General features: G+C 52.1%; 3 protein-coding genes across 4 annotated transcripts in view; 1 reads left to right on the plus strand and 2 right to left on the minus strand.

The window, feature by feature from the left end:
- Window positions 1-2064: 2064 nt before the first annotated feature.
- Window positions 2065-11052, minus strand: HECTD3 (HECT domain E3 ubiquitin protein ligase 3). Its single transcript, XM_003936902.4, has 21 exons — window positions 10593-11052; window positions 10250-10410; window positions 9919-10011; window positions 9705-9840; window positions 9286-9401; window positions 9087-9200; window positions 8864-8946; window positions 8257-8422; window positions 7957-8038; window positions 7132-7314; window positions 6931-6983; window positions 6696-6760; window positions 6438-6541; window positions 6085-6204; window positions 5882-5971; window positions 4111-4317; window positions 3771-3900; window positions 3588-3662; window positions 3376-3457; window positions 3190-3261; window positions 2065-3096 (listed from the first exon to the last, which is right to left on the minus strand). Exons 1-21 carry the CDS (start codon window positions 10959-10961, stop codon window positions 3012-3014), a joined length of 2586 nt encoding a protein of 861 aa, XP_003936951.1. The 5' UTR covers window positions 10962-11052; the 3' UTR covers window positions 2065-3011.
- An 894-nt stretch (window positions 11053-11946) lies between these two features.
- UROD (uroporphyrinogen decarboxylase) lies at window positions 11947-15302 on the plus strand. Of its 2 annotated transcripts, XM_010347433.3 has the most exons (10): window positions 11947-12058; window positions 12649-12761; window positions 12877-12956; window positions 13033-13095; window positions 13329-13526; window positions 13650-13811; window positions 14175-14312; window positions 14472-14572; window positions 14668-14734; window positions 15063-15302. In XM_010347433.3, exons 1-10 carry the CDS (start codon window positions 12039-12041, stop codon window positions 15222-15224), a joined length of 1104 nt encoding a protein of 367 aa, XP_010345735.1. In that variant the 5' UTR covers window positions 11947-12038; the 3' UTR covers window positions 15225-15302. The 2 variants fall into 2 exon arrangements, with proteins under 2 accessions (XP_010345735.1, XP_074236815.1); XM_074380714.1 differs by lacking the exon at window positions 13033-13095.
- Window positions 15303-16110: 808 nt separating this feature from the next.
- ZSWIM5 (zinc finger SWIM-type containing 5) overlaps window positions 16111-19807 on the minus strand; it is a 160228-nt gene continuing 156531 nt past the window's right edge. Inside the window, exon 14 of the mRNA XM_010347585.3 lies at window positions 16111-19103. Within this exon, the coding sequence (XP_010345887.3) occupies window positions 18241-19103 (863 nt within the window). The 3' untranslated portion in view covers window positions 16111-18240. The remainder of the gene's footprint in view (window positions 19104-19807) is intronic.

Genomic DNA, 19807 nt, shown 5'->3' on the forward strand with positions numbered 1-19807 from the left:
CCCAGTCACCATTTCCTGCTTTGATTAATCCCTGCCACCTGCCTCCTTCTCAACCCCTTCTCTACACAGCCACCAAAGGCAAATATAGTTATGTCACTTTCTTGTTTAACACACTCAAGGCTGTTCATTATAAAATCCTAAAACTGGCCTTGTAAGGCTGGAGTCTCATTTATCTCTTCCCTTTACACTCCAGCAACACAGCACTCAATAGGCTTCTCAGTTGGCCTTTGTGTTCAGTTACATGCCTTAGGGACTTTGCATTTCACTGAGCTGCATTGGTTAGAATGATCCTGTTTTGTCCTCAACAATTTTCACTTCTTTGTGGCTTTTACACAAATGTTGTTAAATGTTATTTACGTAACTCCTTGCTTATATATGTTTCTCCAATTAGAGTTTAAATCTCATGAGGGCTAAAACTAACACTGCTTTAGCCACAATTTTATCCATTCACCTAGTATAGTGCCTGAACCAGGTGCTTGATGCCTATTAGTTTATGGAATGAATGAATGAAGGGTTAAATAAAATGCAGGCTACAAAATATACAGTGAGTGAAAGAGGGACTAATGTCTTCATGTGACCATACCAGGAACAGAAACGGACTACTTCCTGCAGGTGCCTGTGGCCGGGGCCCTCTCCTGAGGGGAGAGAAGGGAGAGGCACACCTCTGACCTGGGAAGAGCAGAGCTGGGTGAGGGTGGTGGCCTCGGGGGTTCCTGTCCCTTCTGCTCCCTGGGAGGGAAGGGGGTTCACCACCCAAGGTGCAGGAGGACGGGGCGGGGTAGCGCAGTGACAGCCAAGACTCAGCTGTTTAAGTTCCGTGTTTTGGGATAGGCCTTGGGGTGAACACAGTGGACAGAGATCAACCCCTTGCACAGTAGTTTCCCAGCTAGGGCAGTGTCAGGGCGCACCCTAGAGGACAAGGAGGGGAAGAGTTGCCAGGGCGGGACTCTGCGCAAGCCACTTCTCTGTGCAATCAGCCACCACAAGGTCTCACATTGTACCTTGACTCTGAGAAGACTAGGACCCTGGGGCTGTACTCGAGTGTGTGACTGCCCAGTGTGGGGGTATAGGGGTACTGGTCATACACAGGGTTCTCCCAGATATTCCTTTTCTTTTTTGATACAGGGTCTCACTGTGGCCCAGGCTGGAGTGCAGGGCATCATCTTGGCTCACTGCAACCTCCACCTCCCGGGCTCAAGTGATCCTCCTGCCTCAGTCTCCCAAGTAGCTGGCACCACAGGCACACACCACCAAACCTGGCTAATTTTTGTATTTTTAGTGGAGACAGGGTTTCACCATGTTGGCCAGACTGGTCTCAAACTCCTGGGCTCAAGTGATCTGCCTGTCTCAGCCTCCCAAAGTGCTGGGATTCCAGGTGTGAGCCACCATGCCTGGCCCCAGGTGCCTGTTCTTGAAGACTACTCAGGGCTATAATCCTAGCACTTTGGGAGGCTGAGGTGGGAGAATGCCTCAGGCCAGGAGTTCAAGAACAACCTGCTTAACATAGGGAAAACCCCATCTCTGTACAAAATTAGCTGGAAGTGGTGGCATACTTGTGGTCCCAGCTACTCAGAAAGCTGAGGTGGGAGGACAACTTGAGCTGAGGAGGCCCAGGCTGGAGTGAGCTGTGATTGCACCACTGCATGCCAGCCTAGGCAACAGAGACCTAAACAAAAACCAAAAATACTGCACCTTAGCTGGGGGTCTGGGGGCAGGGTTATAAAGATGCTACGGACTTGAATTCTGTCAACAATCCTGACTTGGCTGGTCTGTCAGCCCCCAAGTCTCTGTCTTCTGTGATGTCAAATTCTTCTGCCCAGTTGGTTCCAGAAGTGGACTTCCATCCTCCAAATCACCATATCCATGTTTGTTTTCCCTTTTCTGGGCAGTGGGGCCCTTATGTCCCTGCTCAGCTCCAGATGTGTAACTGTGCAGCATTTGTCACTGAGAAGCCCTACTATTCACATTTAACACTCATCTTCTTGGCTCCTAGCAGGGCATTAAAGTCGATTTCTCTTTCTGATCCCTGTGCCTAAGCCCAGGGCCCAATAAACACATTCTGAAGGAATGAATTCTTCTATTTATTCAACTTTCCAGTATGCAAGAACTGCTTTTCATGGAGTGTCATGGAGGCCCTGAAGGGAGGATGGTCAACTGGGGTAGGGGCGTGCATAGCTCTAGGAGCAGGTTTGAGGTCTAGGCTTTAGAGTTGGGGAAAGGGGAGCTATTACAGATTTCAAAAGGACATAACTGGCCTCAACCTGTGCAAAATCTTGGGGGTGAAAGAGCGGATGGAGTCAGGCTGAAGTGACACAGAAGTGATGAATATGGGGAGGTTGTGTGGTAGTAAAGAGTTCACATTGAGTGGATGTGGGTTCTAAGCCAGGGAAAGTGGTGGCACTTTGTTGAGACTAGGTTGGAAGAACAGAGCTCACCACATCTCCAGTATGGAGGGAGAGGAGGAAAAGAGCAGTATGTGAGGGCTGCCACTCAGCTACTGCTTCCTTCTTGGAGCAGGTGACCAAGGAGTTTGGCTATCATTCCCTGCCCATCCCAGGCTCCCTGCTTGGAGGGGGGCCTCCACCAACCTCCAGTGTTTTTAGTTTTGAGTCATGGCTGAAGAAAGCCAGAGAAAAAATAGGAGAAAAAAGGGAGCTGAAAATGGAGGCAAAGTCCATGGGTTGGGGAGCTAGAAGGCCCCCTTCAAGTAGCTCAGGCCTGGCAGCTTGTGCTGGGCTTGTGGAAGATTCCCTCTCAAGAGGTGAAATATCTCGGGAAGCACGCCCCAGCACGGGTAGGGCTTGTGGGTCTGCGGGGCTGGGCCACTAGTGTTCACCTGACCACACCAGCTGCCCCCATTCCAACTGCACACAGGAGCAGGGCACACGGAATTTTGCCAAGCACGTCAGCTCATATCATGAGCACAGACTCAAACTGGGGCAGGGAAGGTGTCTTCACCCTGGTCAAGAGGACCTGTGTAGTCCTGCTGGGCCCGAAACCTGCAGCACACCTCACTCCTCCCAAGGGCTCATGTCAGTGTCGATGGCCACACAGTTGTAGGCTGCATAACGCAGCTTCTCCTCGCATACCTTCGCACTGCAGGAATGGGGACTTGGTCAGACCCCTCCATCACTACCAGGGTTGATGAGAATCCCCTGGGCCCCAACTTGAGCCTAAGAAAAAACCCACCTGGCATAATGTGGCAGGAACAGGGTGCTGGAGCAAGTGGAAGACTCAGGCAGTGCATCTGTGGTCTCGTAGCTGGCGGCATTGAAGGACCATATGTCAGGAAGATGTGTTGGGGCACACGTGTTGTATGTGGGAGGGAGGACAGAAGGTAGCCACGGCACCTTCAGGCCTCCCTCCAGCACTCACCCCAGCTTGTCGGGGTAGATGTAGATCCGTGCTGGCAGGCGGCTGCGGCCTGTAACAAAGCGCAGGAAGCGGCTCCGGTCCTCTGGAGGGAGAAGGAAATCAGTGTCCACCATCAATGTGGATGGTGAGGGAAGTTCTACAACTTCTACCCTGCCTCTGTGTCCCAGCAGTGGAGTCCAAACCCAGATGTCACCCAGCCCTCCTCCACTGACCATTGGTGAAGTTGTTCAGCGCCTCCCAGAAATACTGCACCCGCGTGTCAGATGGCTCAAAGTCCTCAAAGCGGGCTAGTGGAGATAAGGCCAGTATTCATTCTTGGGTTTCATCCTGCCCAGTCCTTGAGCCCCAACCCCTGTGCTGTGCTGCCCTGCCCTGCCTCGCCTTGGGGAACTCACTGAGCTTGCGCAGAGCATCCACAGTGACCTCTGGATCCCCACACACTTTCTTCTCCAACTCTTGCCAGGTCAGCAAGTCCAGCACAGCCTGCGGCACCACCTTCAGCAGACCTGCCTGCATAGCTGCCACCTGGGGAGTGGGTAAAAGTCTTGGCTGAAGAAGAGGGCACAACTCCTGTCTTACACTGGGGGGCATCTCTGTACACTCTGAGCAACAGGAAGGTGGCACTGAGGAATGGTGGGGGCCAGATTTCTTGGAGTACTGGTGGTCTACACGCTGCACTCTAGCTCCCAGAGGCTGGGGCCAAAGCTCTCTGTCCTACTGGCCTCTGGGTACTACCTGCTCCTTGCTCTCCTCTAGCCGTGCTTTCTGGACCAGTTGGATGAAACGAGAACGGTCCTCATATCCCACGACGATGCCTGCGCCCCCAGGGATCAGCTCCACCACCTGTTGGTCACTCAGTACAGTGGTGAATGTTAGCTCCTTCCCAAACTTGAACTCAAACGTCTCCTTGTCCATTCCTTCCATCACTTCCAGGAGCTTCACCTGGGGGTTGGAGAGAGGCAGGGAGACAACCTTTTCATTGTGGAGATGGTCCCTGTCTTTTCTCAAGATGCTCACAGGGAAGCAGAGAGAGCCAGGCAAGGCAGTGCCCCTGCAGGCAGCAGGGAATGAGGGTGTCAGTATGGAAGGAGCTGTTAAAGGATCAAGACAACACCTAACCAGCCTTGGAGGCCAGAGGAGGCATCCTGTGGGAAACTGCATCTCAGCCGAGACCCAAATGACAGCTGGTCCATAAGCAAAGTTAGGAGAGAAAAACATCTTAGAGAAGGCTGGAAAGAGCAAAAGGCCTAAGGAATCTGTTTGGCTAGGGCCTGAATGTAAACCAAGTGGCCAGAGGTACAGGTTCATGTAAGGCCTTTATAGATTCTGCATTTTATCCTAAGCCTAGGGTCGAGCCATCAGAGTTTAAATAAGGAGAGTGAAATGAATTACTCTGGCTGCATGGAGTCCAAATGGGTAAGAATGGACACAGGGACACTAGTTTTTTAGTAAGCAGTTAGCTCAGGAGAAAAGGTGGCTCAATCAGGCAGGGAAATAGTAGTGATATGGGAGAAGTAGACATATTACAGAGGGAGACTTAAGACGTTGGGAGGCCGGGCACAGTGGCTCAAGCCTGTAATCCCAGCACTTTGGGAGGCCAAGGCGGGTGGATCACGAGGTCAAGAGATCGAGACCATCCTGGTGAACATGGTGAAACCCCGTCTCTACTAAAAATACAAAAAATTAGCTGGGCATGGTGGCACGTGCCTGTAATCCCAGCTACTCAGGAGGCTGAGGCAGGGGAATTGCCTGAACCCAGGAGGCGGAGGTTGCGGTGAGCCGAGATCGCGCCATTGCACTCCAGCCTGGGTAACAAGAGCAAAACTCCGTCTCAAAAAAAAAAAAAAAAGACTTTGGGAGGCCAAGGTGAGAGGATCGCAAGGTCAGGAGTTTGAGATCAGCCTGACCAACATGGTGAAACCCTGTCTCTACTAAATATACAAACATTAGCTGGGCATGGTGGCATGCACCTGTAATTCCAGCTACTCAGGAGGCTGAGGTAGGAGAATCGCTTGAACCTGGGAGGTGGAGGTTGCAGCGAGCCGAGATCACACCACTGCACTCCAGCCTGGGTGACAGAGCGAGACTCTGTCCCAAAAACAGCAACAACAACAAAACAATGTGGGGACAAGGGAGAAGGAGGGGTGAAGGATGGTCCTGTGGGCTTTGGCATGGGGAGGAGTGGGACATGGCACCCTTCTGAGGCAGAAGCCCTAGAAGGGAATAGTCTTGGGAGAAGATAAAGAATACGGTGAGCCTGAAATGCCATCTTGGGGCAAATATCCAGGATGTAAATGCATGTATGACCCCAAGCTTAGGAGAGGCTGGGGCTAGAGGTCACGATTTTAGGGGTCATGAGTATAGAGACAGTAGTTGAAGCCATGGGAGTAGACGGGATTGGAGAGGGATCTTGTATGTGGTGGAAGAACAAGGTACAGAACAGCCTTAGGGAGGACCAACCTTTAGGGACTGGGCAGAGGAAACACTGGCTCCAGGTCCTACTCACCAGCACAGAGTCCACAGCTGGGAAGTCCTTGCTCCAGCTCACCTCCTCACCAGAAAGCTGCTTCCACACGAAACCAGGCAGGGCCAGGACCTGTGCGACAAACACTCCCCACTGTCTTCTTATCCTGAGCTGCCCAGGTTTGGCTGGCCCCTCCTTTCAGGGGCCAGGGCTGGTTGGATTGGGGTATGGATAAGGCTACTTACCAGGAACTCCTTACCCCGAAGGGCAGCCCCCATCAGCTGTCCAATCCATTCATACTTGGCAAAGTCTCGGCAGGAGGGGTTGGGCACGTACATGTCCCGGGCCTCACCAGTGCCATTGCCCTGCCCCAGAGACAGAGCTGTCAGTGTGACATGAAATACACCCTACTCCCCTACCCCAAAGACTTCCCTAAACATTTTCCACTGGGGATCCTAAATGATCCCTTCAAATGTACAGTGGCTCCTCCTCTCCCTGTCTGCCCAGAGGTTGCCCTAAGCAACTCAGTCCCTCCTCTGCCCCCTTTCTAGCTCAACCTGACACCTGAGAGGTTTGCAGTGATGAAAAGGGAGATTACCTGGTTGGCTGTGCGCACAAAGAAGGGCAGAGGCACAGGGGTATCCGCTGAGCTAGGGCACAGCTCTTCTGACATATCTGCCAGGCTATCCCGGAAACCACCCCCTGAAATGACAGATGCCCTCAGCTGGGTACTCAAGGGCCCAACTCCCATAATGGGGTAATGAATAGGCCCCCTATTATTATTAGCTGGTAAAAATCCTCTATCACTCTAATAGGGCAGCAAGCAAGACCCTTGTCATCCCCCTCAGGGCCTCACCTTGGTCAATGATGCCTTCTGCAATGAATTTACACTCCCACCACTGATCATAACGCATGGGCCACCTGCAAAAAATGTGTGCAGATCTGTCATCATGTGGGGCCAGGGTACAGGGCAATTCATCAGCCCAGAGACCACTGGGAAAAGTTGTCATAGCAAGGGGTTCCTGGAGCAGTGTGTGGTTGTGTGTGTGCGCACGGGTATCCGGAGTAAGTCCTTCACTCTCATCCCATACCTGTAATCCAGGGGCTTTTCATATTTGTCAGAGGGCTTGAGGCCTTCATATACCTGGGGGCAAGGAGGAAAAGGGAGTCACAGGAAAGTATGTCAAGACCTGGCCCCATACTTGCCCAAAGACCTTGTTCAAGTCCCTCTTGGCCTAGACCCCTTGGCCCTTGACTGGTCCTATCTCAGTCTGACCCTAGGTGGTCCAGACCTGGGTGAAGACTGCATTCTTGCAGGCAGGGTCTCGAGAGGGGCAGGCACGGTGTTCCATGGCAAGGCGGCGGTTGATGTATAGGCGTGGCATGAAGCTGGGCTTGCTGCTCTCTGAGTCACGCAGGCACTGAGCCACCAGGCCGGGCCGCTGGCGGGATAGCAGTAGGAACTGCTTCACTTGCTAGTGAGGAGAGGTGGCCAGAGCAGGATGAGTGGCAGTCAGCCTCTGTCCAGACCCTGGAACTTTCCTCTCTGCCTGTATTCCATTCCATCATTTCAATCTAAGTCTAGTCCATCCCTGTCCTTGTCTCCAGTCCCTTCCTTAGTTCAGCCACCAGAGAGGAGCTTTTTAAAACAACAACAAAAAAATCTAATATTGTCATTACCTTGCTTACCACCTTTCCAATAGCTCTATTACCCTGGGTCAAAGTCCTTGCTTCACAGCCTAGCCCACAGGGCCCTCTGCAACCAGGACCTGCCTCCTGCCCACATCCTCCCACCCTCATCCCTCTGTCACACTCACACCTTTCTGCACACTTTTCTCAGGTCATCTTGAGCTGCTGGTAACTCCCAGTATGTACCTCTCATGCAACCTGCCCCGCCTGTGCTGTCAATAGCCCTTGGGTATTCCACACACTCATATGGGGAACAGCTCCCAAATACTAAATTTGAACCATTTGTTCTGGCTTTCTTCCTATGTTCCCAGACCTAGCAAAGGGCTTGCCCTACAGAAGGTTTTGGGAACTCTGTTAAAGAATAAACAACTACACGAGCAGGAAGGGGGAATGCACTGCCAAGACCAGCACTGGGGGGGCTGGCTCACCTTAATCTCACTGAAGGTGCCCAGTGTATGGTCCCAGGCAGGTACCAGGTGGTGCAGGACACTATCGAGGATCTTGATGAATCTGGCATGGGTAGGTCAAGATTGACTGCAGCTAAAGTTTGGCATACGTGTAAGATCCCCAACTCCCTAACACACAGGGACAGGAGAAGGCGGGACCTGGGGGCTTCTCTGACCCTTGAACAGCCTATACTATGAGACCCTGGGGACTTCATCCATGCACACACACAAGACTCAAAGTGGGGGGAGGGGAAGGGCCCACAGGTCCGGGACCACAGCCACCTCTGCAGGAGGACAGCTCTGCGGTACAGTACTTCGGGGTCGGTGCCTTCCAGGCGTGGATATCGCACCAGACTAGTTGGCTGGAACAGGTCTGCATTCAACCCTAGTTCCCGCTGTCTAGACGACTTGATCTTCACCCCTCGGAGACGAACATCAATCCCATCATCTGGGGGAAGGGGTCAGAGTGAGGTCATTTATGGCACTTGCTGCCTCCTTGACCCTCAGGCCTGGGAATGGCTCCTTGGATGCTCAGCCTTTTATCACTCTTAGCCCTTAGTAACTCAGGACCTTCAAGGTCACCTTCTATCACCCAATTCTAATTTATCAATTCCTGCTGATTCCTCTGTCTACCACTATAATGGTGGGATGCCTAAGGATCCCAACTCAGTTCCTCTTCCAGGTGAGCCCAACCACCTGCATGGCTTTAAGGTAGGCCTATACCTGGCACGTCCCACCTGGTTCAGGCCCCAAAGCTTCAATTCCTGGAGTTAGTTCAGCATCACCTTCACCCCAGCTCCAAGCCCATCCTCTTCTTTCCACACTCACTGTCTGTTTGCCCCATCTCCACACTGGGCTCTCTTTCCCTCCTTATTGCCTTAAGCTTCACCTCGGCACTCCACGATGCGAATCTCGATGATTGGGAGATGGACAGTCATGTCTTCCAGGACACAGACATCCCCGATCAGGGTCCTGAGGAGATGAGTGTGAGGCACTGCAGATACTCCCTGTTTCAAGCCTTCAGAGATTGCTTGGAAGCCTCAAACTTAGGCTTCCAAGCTGGGCCAGGCTTGGAACATGCCCTGCTTCCCTCCCCAGGCCAGCCTGCTCACTCGTCAATGCTCACGTCACTCAGCTTCTTTAGGTTGTCTCCTTCACCCCCATAGACCACCACCCGCTTAGGCATAAAGTTGTCATCTGTGGTATCGACCGTGAGTAGCAGCTTCCTGAAGGGTCAGAGTGTGAACATGGGTCTTTGTGAACCCACAGTCACATGGCTCACCCACCCTGTCCTGCCCAGAGCCTACTCACTTGACAATGGTGCCCTTCTTCATGGTAAGCCGTACCCAATGCTGGCACTGGGACCCATCACTCTCCCAGTAGGTATCGGCATTACTGTCTGTCAGGCAGGACACGTTGAACTCCTCCTGGGCAGGGGCAGACAGGTGGAGTCAGCAGTTACCCTTCCTCCCTGTGCTAGCCTTGTGCTCTGGCCCAGGAGCATCAGAGAGAAAGCATAGTGAAGCTGGGCTAAAGGACAACTGGTATGGGATGGGGGGGCCGGTGGGTGTGTAGGGGTTCCTATAGACTTCCAACATGGGGAGCTGAACTGAGTGTGGCCCATGGGCACTCTGTTTTGGTCCTGGCCTGGAAGTGGGAGCTCTTTCTGGATCTAGCCTTGAGGGGTGTGACTGTATCTTGCCTGGGGTGGGAGGAGCCCCAGCACCCACCGTGTAGGAGGAAACGTCTATGCTCTCCACATACTGCTTCACGCTACCAAGGTTCTCATCCTCCTTGCCCAGGTGGTCATACAAGAAGTGGATCAGGTCCTCGTCGCACTCGTAGGTCCATGTCGGGGGTACATAGCTAAGCAACCCCAAGCCCCTATTAGACTGGGCCCAGACGCAGAGCTCTTTCCTCCCCACCCCATTCCATCTCACTCACAGTAGCCTTTGTACAGCTTCTGCATATGCCTCTGCAGGCTGAGGTCTGGATCCCAGGCGATGCGAGTATGTCAGGTCCACCACCTGTTCCCACCTGTGGGCACAGAGTAGGGAGTGGGATGGGGAGGCATCAGCGGGCAGCAGGACATTAGCTCCAGGCCTTCTCCAGGGCACTATCTCCCCGCCTCCAGACACCCCACCCGAGCCCCCTTCACGTCCCACCCCTTTCTGCTTTTAAGGCTGCCTCGGATCCAGTATCCCACCCACCCCAAGCTGTGGCTGAAGTGTTCCCAAACCCTCCTGGCCCCGCCATGTGACAGCATGTGCAGGACCTGAGCACCGGCCGATAATCCACGCCAAAGAGCTGCTGCTGCCGCTGGAGGTGGTCGGGAGTGTCAATGGGTACCAGGCGAGCTCCGCCCTCTGCCGGGCGGCACACCAACAGCCAGCCTTCCTGCAGTTCGCAGTCGCCCAGGTGCTCTGCCAGCTGCTCCTGCCAGGACGCGCCGGATGGGGACAACCGTCAGGGAACTGCCCAGCCGCCCGCCCTGCCCAGCCCAGGGCAAAGGGCACCGAACGCAATCCCAACTCAATACAGGAGAAGAAAGGGAAACAGTTAGAGGTTTCTCTGGTCCCGGGGGTCTTTTACAGGGTCCCGGGCAGGGCAGAACGCACCTTGGTCAGCTTCACCCAGAGCCCGTGGCCATTGCACAGCTCCTCGCCCGTGGTGCGCACGCAGGCGCCACGCCGGAGCTCGATGCTGTCGCGAGCCGCGCGGAGGGGCCCGGAACCGGTAGCGGGGGCTGGGCCTGCGGCACCCACACGCAGCCCCGAGCCCTCTGCCTCCCACACGGGCAGGAGCACGCGCGACGGTCCCGCCGGGTCCTTGTAAAGCTTGTAGAGCACCTCTCGCGGCACGAAAGCCAGCGCTGCCGGCAGCGGCCGCCCGGCGCGGAGGCTCCGCGCTGCCTCCGCCAAGAAGCGCACTCGGCCCAGCAGCTGCCGCGGTGACTCCAGCGCCGCGCCCGGGCCAGGACCTGCCATGGCGAAGTGGCGGAAGGCAGCGCCCAGGGGCGACCCTGCCCGGGGAACAGCTGGCGCGACCGCGGACTGAGCTTCCCACCACGCCCTGCCCCGCCTTAGGCCAGCCTTCACCGTATGTTCTGGACTAAGCGCGCCCCACTCTCACGGTATTGCCTTGTGCACTCCCACACTCAACCATATTACCTGCCTCTGTGCCACCCTAACCCAGCCGACTAAACCCAAGATCGGTGATTTCTACCTGATTGATCTCCCCTTCTCCATTTCCTTGTTACTACCATTTAATCTCTACTGCTACTACTCTTATTCAAGTCACCATTCTATCTAACCTGGATCATTGCAACAGTCATTTTTCTGGTCCTTCGGGCTGCTGTTTTTCCTCCCACCTCCAACGAGTCGTTTTAAAATCTGCTAGACTCCTTGTCCTATGGATGGTGTGACTAAAATGTTTGAGAGAATGGCCCTTTCTCCTGCTACTGACAGGAGTTTTGAGTCATTTGGGTTGACCTTGGTTGTCACTCCTAATCCCAAAACCACTGGTGATCATTATTCATTTTAATGTGATTGCTGATTTCTGTTTCCCCACAGTCTTGTAGTTCCTTAAAGGCCGAAGCTGTCTTGAGCAAAGAGCTAACCTCTGCACCCACTATAGATCCAGGCTCTTAATGGGTAATATAAACTGATTTCAGTTTCCTGTACGGCCTGGTTCCATCATCCTCAGTAGGCCTCGTTGGATAAGACTGTCAGAATCATGAGTGGGACTTGCGCCAAGCCTCCGGCATGCTCAGTCTATCAGATGAGAACAAATACTTAACATCACTGTAAGACGTAGTTACAGCGGAGTTCTTTCTTTTGGGCGTTTGGTGTTGCGTCGCTACAGCAGACTTTACGGTGAAAAAAGGTAGGGGTCCTACGGGCGGCAGCCAGGGCAGCCCAGGAGCTGTGGCTGGAGTCTGATCATGTGATCTTCAACATGGCGACACCCTTGGTGCCCTCCAGAAAGGGGCGGAGCCTAGACATGAGCGGGGCAGGCTCAGATTCAGGTTAAATTGAGGATTGAGCTCGCAGTTACAGCTAACCATGGAAGCGAACGGGTTGGGGTGAGTTCTCCAGAGCACGCGGTGTGGCTAGCTGGGCTTCTAATTTGAGCCTTCCAACTCAGGACTCTCTCCCTGTACGCCCCTTTCCCCACCCTGGAGCTCTCTCAACCTGAACTCCGTTAGCTGGGATCTTGAATCCTAAAACCATGGATTTTTGAGACCTTCATCCCAGGGGCCTTAATTCAAGGGATGCCTCAGGATTTCCAACCAGGATCTCTATTCTGGGACCATCAACTTTGATCTCTGTTTGACTATCTCCCACCCTGGAAAATCTGTCAGCCACTGATAACCCTGTTTCTGAGACTCTAGTCCGAAGACCCCCACACTATCCTTACTGGGCCTTCATTCCCTACCCCCAGTCCCTCTAGTTGCTTCGAGCTTGGGAAAGTAAGGACTAAGGTGAGAGAAGAGGCCCCAGCGCGGGCCCTTCTAGAGTTTGTGCACCAACTGATAGGCAGAGAGGAGGCGGAACGGGCGGCCTGGAGGAGGTAGATAGCGGTCCTGGACTGAATCGGCCTTATGAACCCGCGCTATCCCCAACCTTCAGCCTAGCATACTGACACCTACCCCCACCCCCACCTGATCGCCAGACTTAAGGGTTTTCCGGAGCTGAAGAATGACACATTCCTGCGAGCAGCCTGGGGAGAGGAAACAGACTACACTCCCGTTTGGTGCATGCGCCAGGCAGGCCGTTACTTACCAGGTGAGAGTCAGGGCCTGAAAACCTAGATAAAACTTAGGAGGGTGAAAATTTTCGAGGGGCAGGGGAGGACTCTGGAGGGCCTCAAGGCTGAGCCCCGTCTTCCCTCTGTCTCCAGAGTTTAGGGAAACCCGGGCAGCCCAGGACTTTTTCAGCACTTGTCGTTCTCCTGAGGCCTGCTGTGAACTGACTCTGCAGGTAAGGGGTCCACAAAAGAGGGAAAGATTTATGCCTTCAGCTTGCCACCTAGCAACCTGTCTCCTGTTTCCTACAGCCACTGCGTCGCTTCCCTCTGGATGCTGCCATCATTTTCTCCGACATCCTTGTTGTACCCCAGGTACCCACTCAAACCTGAACCTGAAATATAATCCAAGGACCCCTTGAAAATCCTATCAGTCCAGTGAAGTTTCAAAATAAGCACTTACCCTAACTGGATGGAGGGAAAAACTAAGGCTGAAAGAGATGAGTTTGGCAGTTTTATTCTCCTTTTCCTTCTCTTGGAGTGGGCTGAACAGAATCTTTCCTCCTGGAGTTCCATTTTGGGAACGCAGATGTTTTCCCCCCATCCAGGCACTGGGCATGGAGGTGACCATGGTACCTGGCAAAGGACCCAGCTTCCCAGAGCCATTAAGAGAAGAGCGGGACCTAGAGCGCCTACGGGATCCAGCAGTGGTAGCCTCTGAGCTAGGCTATGTGTTCCAAGCCATCACCCTTACCCGACAACGACTGGCTGGACGTGTGCCGCTGATTGGCTTTGCTGGTGCCCCAGTAATGTGGGACAGGGCAGGGACTGGGGGCATGGGGAGATCATTCTTGCAGGTCTGGGGTAAACAAAGGAAGGAAGTATCAGTCTGGCTTCTGCACTTATAACACCATTTTTCTATCCTGTAGTGGACCCTGATGGCATACATGGTTGAGGGTGGTGGCTCAAGCACCATGGCTCAGGCCAAGCGCTGGCTCTATCAGAGACCTCAGGCCAGTCACCAGCTGCTTCGCATCCTCACTGATGCTCTGATCCCATATCTGGTAGGACAAGTGGTGGCTGGTGCCCAGGTGAGTCCTGAGAGAGACACAAATAGGCTGGGATTTGGTCTGTAAGGACCAGAAGCAAGAGTGTCCTAAACCTGAGAGGGCAGTCTTAATGCCAAGCATGAAAGAACCTTGGCCTCCAATGATCTAGCTGAGCAGCCAAGCTCATGCTAACACTGGCAGTGGGGCTTAATGCTCTGAGTATTCAGAGACCAAAGCTAGTGCTGGGATGTAAAGAAAGTATAACTTATTACTATTATTATTTTACTGGAACAGTATCAGGGATTGAAGTCATCTGGGGAGAATTGAGGTGGATTTTGTATGTGGGGCCTGACGTGCTTCCTCTTTGTGTGTTACATGTTTCTCTTCACCATACCCTACCTGTAGGCATTGCAGCTGTTTGAGTCCCATGCAGGGCATCTTGGCCCACATCTCTTCAACAAGTTTGCACTGCCCTACATCCGTGATGTGGCCAAACGAGTAAAGGCCAGGCTGCAGGAATCAGGCCTGGCACCAGTGCCCATGGTGAGGACTGGGATGGGTTGAGTGAAGGTGAGCCTGTGGAGCTTTCAGGCTAAGTCCTGCATGGACTGGAGTGACCATTGGAGGGCAGCAGAGGTACAGCCAAGAAAGATTAGTGGTGGTAGCAAGGCCCTCTGTAGCCTGTGATCTGCTTTTTTCCAGATCATCTTTGCTAAGGATGGGCATTTTGCCCTGGAGGAGCTGGCCCAAGCTGGCTATGAGGTGGTTGGGCTTGACTGGACAGTGGCCCCAAAGAAAGCCCGGTAAGCCATGGAAGGGTGAGGCCTTGAGACTGAGGTGAGGGTGGGGAGCTGCCATGTATGCAGTTACTAGAACGTGGCACTGGCTTTGCTTCCAGGGAGCGTGTGGGGAAGACAGTGACATTGCAGGGCAACCTGGACCCCTGTGCCCTGTATGCATCTGAGGTAACAGCCAGGGCCCCTCTGTGTGTCTGAGTTTCTGTGCACTCCTGCGGATATGGTTGTATTATTTTGTGTCTACTTATTTTATGCCTGTCTGTCCTCTTCTACTCTGTATATACAACATAAGCCCTAGCAAGGCTGGACTTTTTGTTGCTGTTCATTTATGTTTATGCTTCATGCCTGGCCCATACTAGGCATCTGATAAATTTTATTGAATGAATGAGTTAACACTGAGTAGAAGCATGCCTACATATGCGTTTGTCACTAGTATGTATAGGGAGGACAGAGGCTTGCTGGCCCTCTTGTAGCCAGTGCCCTATTGGTCCCCCAGGAGGAGATTGGACAACTGGTGAAGCAGATGCTGGATGACTTTGGACCACAACGCTACATTGCCAACCTGGGCCATGGGCTTTATCCTGACATGGACCCAGAACACGTGGGGGCCTTTGTGGATGCTGTGCATAGACACTCACGTCTGCTTCGACAGAACTGAGTGCATACATTTACCCTCAAGTACGACTTACATACATTGATCGATCGTTTCTAGGATAATAAAAGTTTCAGAGTGGAACTGTTGTGTAGTTTTGTTTGTGAAAGACTTATGCCCATATCCTCAGTTCCTTCTTAGCCTCTGTTCCTTCCCTGGGAACTCTCTATCCTCTTCACAAGTCATGGGGGTTAGGTATCAATGACTATGTACTATAGCACTTAAGGGTCCTCACTCCCATCTTACGCTCAGATACCTAAGTCCCAGAACTACATGATGTAGGGTAGAGCTTCCTAGCAGTTCAAGTTGTGACATTTGCAGAAAAATGGGTGGGGTCCTTACAGCATATAAAGGCCAAATTGATAGGGCTTTATGTCTGAGGAAGAAGGGAAGAATACATCAACGAAGAGCACAGAAGGAGTTAGAACACTTCAGAGAGGGATGGGAAAGAAGATGGAGTCTAGGTGAGCAGGGAGAAGCTGAGGGAACCTCAGCTTTCACACCAAAAGATAGGGAGGACATCAAGGCTCAGAGCTAGGTTGCTTAGGATTGGAGCTGTAGACAAGTCCATCATCAGCAAGGCAAGAAGTCCTCTGAAACCAAAAGACCCTCTGGCACTCAGGTTGCTTTGTATTCTTTTCTGAGCATCCCCTTTAATTTTCTCAAGATCTTGGTGTTTCTGCCCATCGTGGTGCGGCCTGCTTCCCAGAACAAGGCTCTGAGGTGTCTGTAAGCTCTGGAGAAGTCTAGTATAGCAAATTCTTTATCATTCTGTATCCCTTTGGACCACTAGGAGCCCAGTGTGCTGTAGGCTGAACCAGCTCCCTGGCCCAGCCAGGGCAATGCAGAAGGGAGAGATGGGTTTCATTTATTGAGAGAACACAATTTCTGCTTTTAGAAAAATGATCCTTTATGTGATCCACGATTTATTCATAGAAAAGCACTGTGAGTTCACACACTTGCTAAAAAAGGGCAACTGTGATACAGAAATGAGAGTGGCTTCTCTCTTTTTAACCAACCCATTGGGCTGAGACATAGGGGCCCTTGGCTGGACATTATTAAGACTTGAGTAGCCACAAACGGCAAATACAACTTCTTGGTCAGTTTGGAGTAAAAAAGGTGACAGTTTGTCAAAAAAAAAAAAAAAAAAAAAAAAAAAGAAAGAAAAAGTAAAGTGGATGAAGTTCTTAGTTCACAATCTAGCTATACCACCCTTTCCCTATCAACTCCCATCCCCAGCTCGGGAACTAAGACATAAAACAATAAACACCAAGACACTGGCATCCAACTGACTCTTCTGAATGCCTCTGCTACCTCCTATAACAATTCCAGGCTGAACATAGTGGTCAGGAAGGTAGCAGGAACATGATACACTGTGGAGGCCTGCCAGGGCTAAGACAGGGCTGCCCACTAGGGCTAGAAATTAGGAAGGGAGAGATTAAGTGCAGACCAGCCCTGCTTCCCAGGACAAGGCTCAAGTCAGTGAATAATAAGACTGTGACAAAAGCAGACAGAGGAAGCTTGAGGTAGAAAGCAGGGGAAGAAAGCAAGTATGGGGCGAGAAGAGAACCATGGAGCTAAAGCAGCCAGTCTGATGGCAGAGGGAGACTGGTGCTTAGAAGCTTGTTTGGTGAGAGAATGAACAGAGGAGGCACAGAGATGGGGAACAAACGTTTAGCTGGCGAGACAGATTTAAGACGAATAGGGCAGAGAAATCTGGCAAAAAGAAAGGACACATTCAGGCAGATCTTTAAGCATGAATACACAGACATCCTTACATGTAGAAACATACTCAATTACACATATAAAGACAGGGATGCGTGGGACAATAAAAGTTTCAGAGTTGAACTATTGTGTAGTTCAAGCATACACACAGACACAAATGTATTTATACACATGCACTTGTGTGCCCATATAGACATACACACTAAACATGCACAAACAGTGCATTTACACATAGATATGCATCCTTACATGTGTGCAAAATGTGTATATCCTCACACAGAAACCCACAGTCCAGTATGCACATATTCACACAGGAATACAGCCATAGAACTGACACAGATACACATATATATGTGCACATACAGACAGGCATGCACAGATATATCTATGCACAGACACAGGTACTTAGCCATAAGTACACAGGTACTTAGCCATACAGATACACACACACACATGATAACAGATGAAACCACACACTCTCTAACTCAAAGATGACCAGAGTAGATGAATATTATGAACCCAGTGGCTTCCTGGACCTTCATCTTCTCCCTGGACTTGTTTCACAGGTGTTCAGCAGGCTCCTGAAGAGGCTGTGTGAGGCAGGAGCTTCAATGTCTAAGTCCAGTCCTGGCCTCTGTCCCTCACCCATCACTGGGCTATAAATGCCCTGTCTGTAGGCAGGGGATTCTGCATAGACTAGACTTGGGATTGATTCTAACTGGCCATTTTTCTCCTTGGCAACCCCACTCTTCCACTGCTACCAGCATATACTTTGCAAGGGAAACCTGAGAAATGGTTGTGAGTCTCCTCAGAAAATAAGCATATCCTCCCACCCATAGCTACTTCAAGCGCCCATCAAATCAGAACCAGAATTATAAATAGTTACAACTTTACAATAATTGGCAACACATATGCTATAGTATTTACAGTACCATAAATGTGTCTGTTTCTCTGGTTAAGCAATCCCTGAGACGGAACAGTGTTCTGTGTTTGCCAAGGGAGACAGGGCCAATGCCCAGGACATGCAGGATATAGGGGCATGAGGTGGCATGTTGTGGGGTTTCTGGTCGGTCTGCAGGGCTCAGCTCATCCATGAACAGTGGGCTGTAGCGAGAAGCTTGCCAAGGTAGGCATATCAACTAGAGTTGGACTCTCCCCATCCTTAGCCCTGTGGTCCTTTGGCCTCAGCCATAGCTGCTCAGAGTCCTCTCAGGGTGAACAAATGTTTCAGTGTCCTTGGTCTGACCTGATACTACCTGGGAACCCAGGCTGCTCTGGCAGTGAGCTATCTGCTTTCTCAGCCAAAGCGCTCTCGCACCAGCAGCATCAACTTTTTCTTGCCTTTGTAGATCTGTTTGAGGTTGTCAATGAACTGGGCAAACTGCAGGTGGCCATCCTGGGGCAGCAGGAAGGTCTCCCGAGCCTTGCTTAGAAACTCAATGAACTCTCCATAGTGGCGAGGGCTGATGTGTGTTAGGCGTGAGTGTGTAGTGTTGATATAGGCATTGATGGTGGCATCCAGCAACTGGCGCAGCGGAGCTTTGTCAGTGGACATGAGCTTTCCAGAGCTGCGGCGGCCTGGGATGCCAGCCAGGCCAGGTGCAGTCACTGTGCAGCGTCGTAGGATGTCTGAAAGCACTGTGGCACAATGCACACTTTTCACCACCAGGGGGATGAGAGCTGCCAGCTCATTCTTGCCCAGAGAGTGGCTGAGAGCACAAGCCCAGAGCACATCATTGATGGCTGGGTGAGTATCCTGGTTGTAGGCCAGGTTAAGATGGCTCATGGCCAATGAGGCCAGCTTGAAGGCACGTAGCGGATAACCACGGAGCTCCATGTATCGGGCAATGGTGAACAGTTGTGAATGGGTCATGCCACCAGCAGCAGCATCAATGGCAATCTGGTAGGCTGCCTCAAAGGCAATGTGGTCTTTCTCACAGAGTGTAAGGGCTGACAGGGCACAGCTCTGTGGATCCTTCATAGCACATTGCAGGGCCAGTGTGCGAGCACAGCTAGCCAGTTCCTCCCGCTGTGGATAGTCAAGACTGAGGCGCAGGATAGTGGTGTGGGATACAGCTGTGGCAGCTACAATACTAGTAGCCTCAGTAGGGGTGAAGAGTGTGTACCAGCTCTGCAAGATGCTCACCAGGGCCCGCACACCTGTCAGGGAGAGCCTGAGCTCAGCCATGGCCATCTGAGTCCTGATTCAGGTCTGCCCAGATTACCATTGGGATTTGAACTTGGCCTGCAGAGATGAGTTCTCCCTCCTCAGCAACCTTGAGATGATTTAAGGCAAACCAGGGCAAGGGGAGGATCCCAGATGGCCAGACCCTGTTTGGGGTCTCTTTCTATCCCTTCCTTCCCCAGGTCAGAGGGTTGAAGGTTTCTGCAGGTGCTCTTAGCCCCTCACAAAGATGGGGCAGTAGAGTCTGGGGTTTGCTTGCCCTGAGGCATGGGTTACAGATCTGCCAGGGGTTCTAGCTGAAGTGGGGCCTCTTAAGGTAGAGTCTTGTGCTGGGGCTTTGAGCTTTAGAAAGGGTCCTGAGCCTCCAAGTTGTCTGGGGTTTCTCACAAGCATGGACAGAGATGGGGACCAAACCACTGGGCCCACTACCTCCCAAGGGAGCCATTGAGTAGCAGCTGAAAATCCACTCTCATAGACATGTATCTGATGAGAGGGTCAAAGTGCTGCTGACATCAGGATATGATGGCAAGGAGGATGGGGGAATGAACAGGATATGGTTCAAGCAGTGAGGACAGGGCTTGGACTGGGTGAACAGAGGCCATCTTCTACCAGCAACCCCATCCTTTCTTAAGCCATCAGGAATAGGAATATGAGAGTTCTAAGGATTCACTGTCCTGTC

Source organism: Saimiri boliviensis, chromosome 11, assembly GCF_048565385.1.
Source record: "Saimiri boliviensis isolate mSaiBol1 chromosome 11, mSaiBol1.pri, whole genome shotgun sequence".
NCBI lineage: Eukaryota > Metazoa > Chordata > Mammalia > Primates > Cebidae > Saimiri > Saimiri boliviensis.

Bases quoted from the DNA above. Each gene is read 5' to 3' on its own strand.
- HECTD3 (XM_003936902.4), bottom strand. From the start codon at position 10,961: ATGGCAGGTCCTGGCCCGGGCGCGGCGCTGGAGTCACCGCGGCAGCTG. The intron at 6,984-7,131 runs GTCTGGACCACC...CCTTGCCCCCAG, and splicing joins AGAATGCAGTCTTCACCCAG to GTATATGAAGGCCTCAAGCC. The intron at 6,761-6,930 runs GTATGGGATGAG...CATTTTTTGCAG, and splicing joins GAAAAGCCCCTGGATTACAG to GTGGCCCATGCGTTATGATC.
- UROD (XM_010347433.3), top strand. From the start codon at position 12,039: ATGGAAGCGAACGGGTTGGG. The intron at 12,957-13,032 runs GTAAGGGGTCCA...TGTTTCCTACAG, and splicing joins GCTGTGAACTGACTCTGCAG to CCACTGCGTCGCTTCCCTCT. The intron at 14,735-15,062 runs GTAACAGCCAGG...TTGGTCCCCCAG, and splicing joins GTGCCCTGTATGCATCTGAG to GAGGAGATTGGACAACTGGT.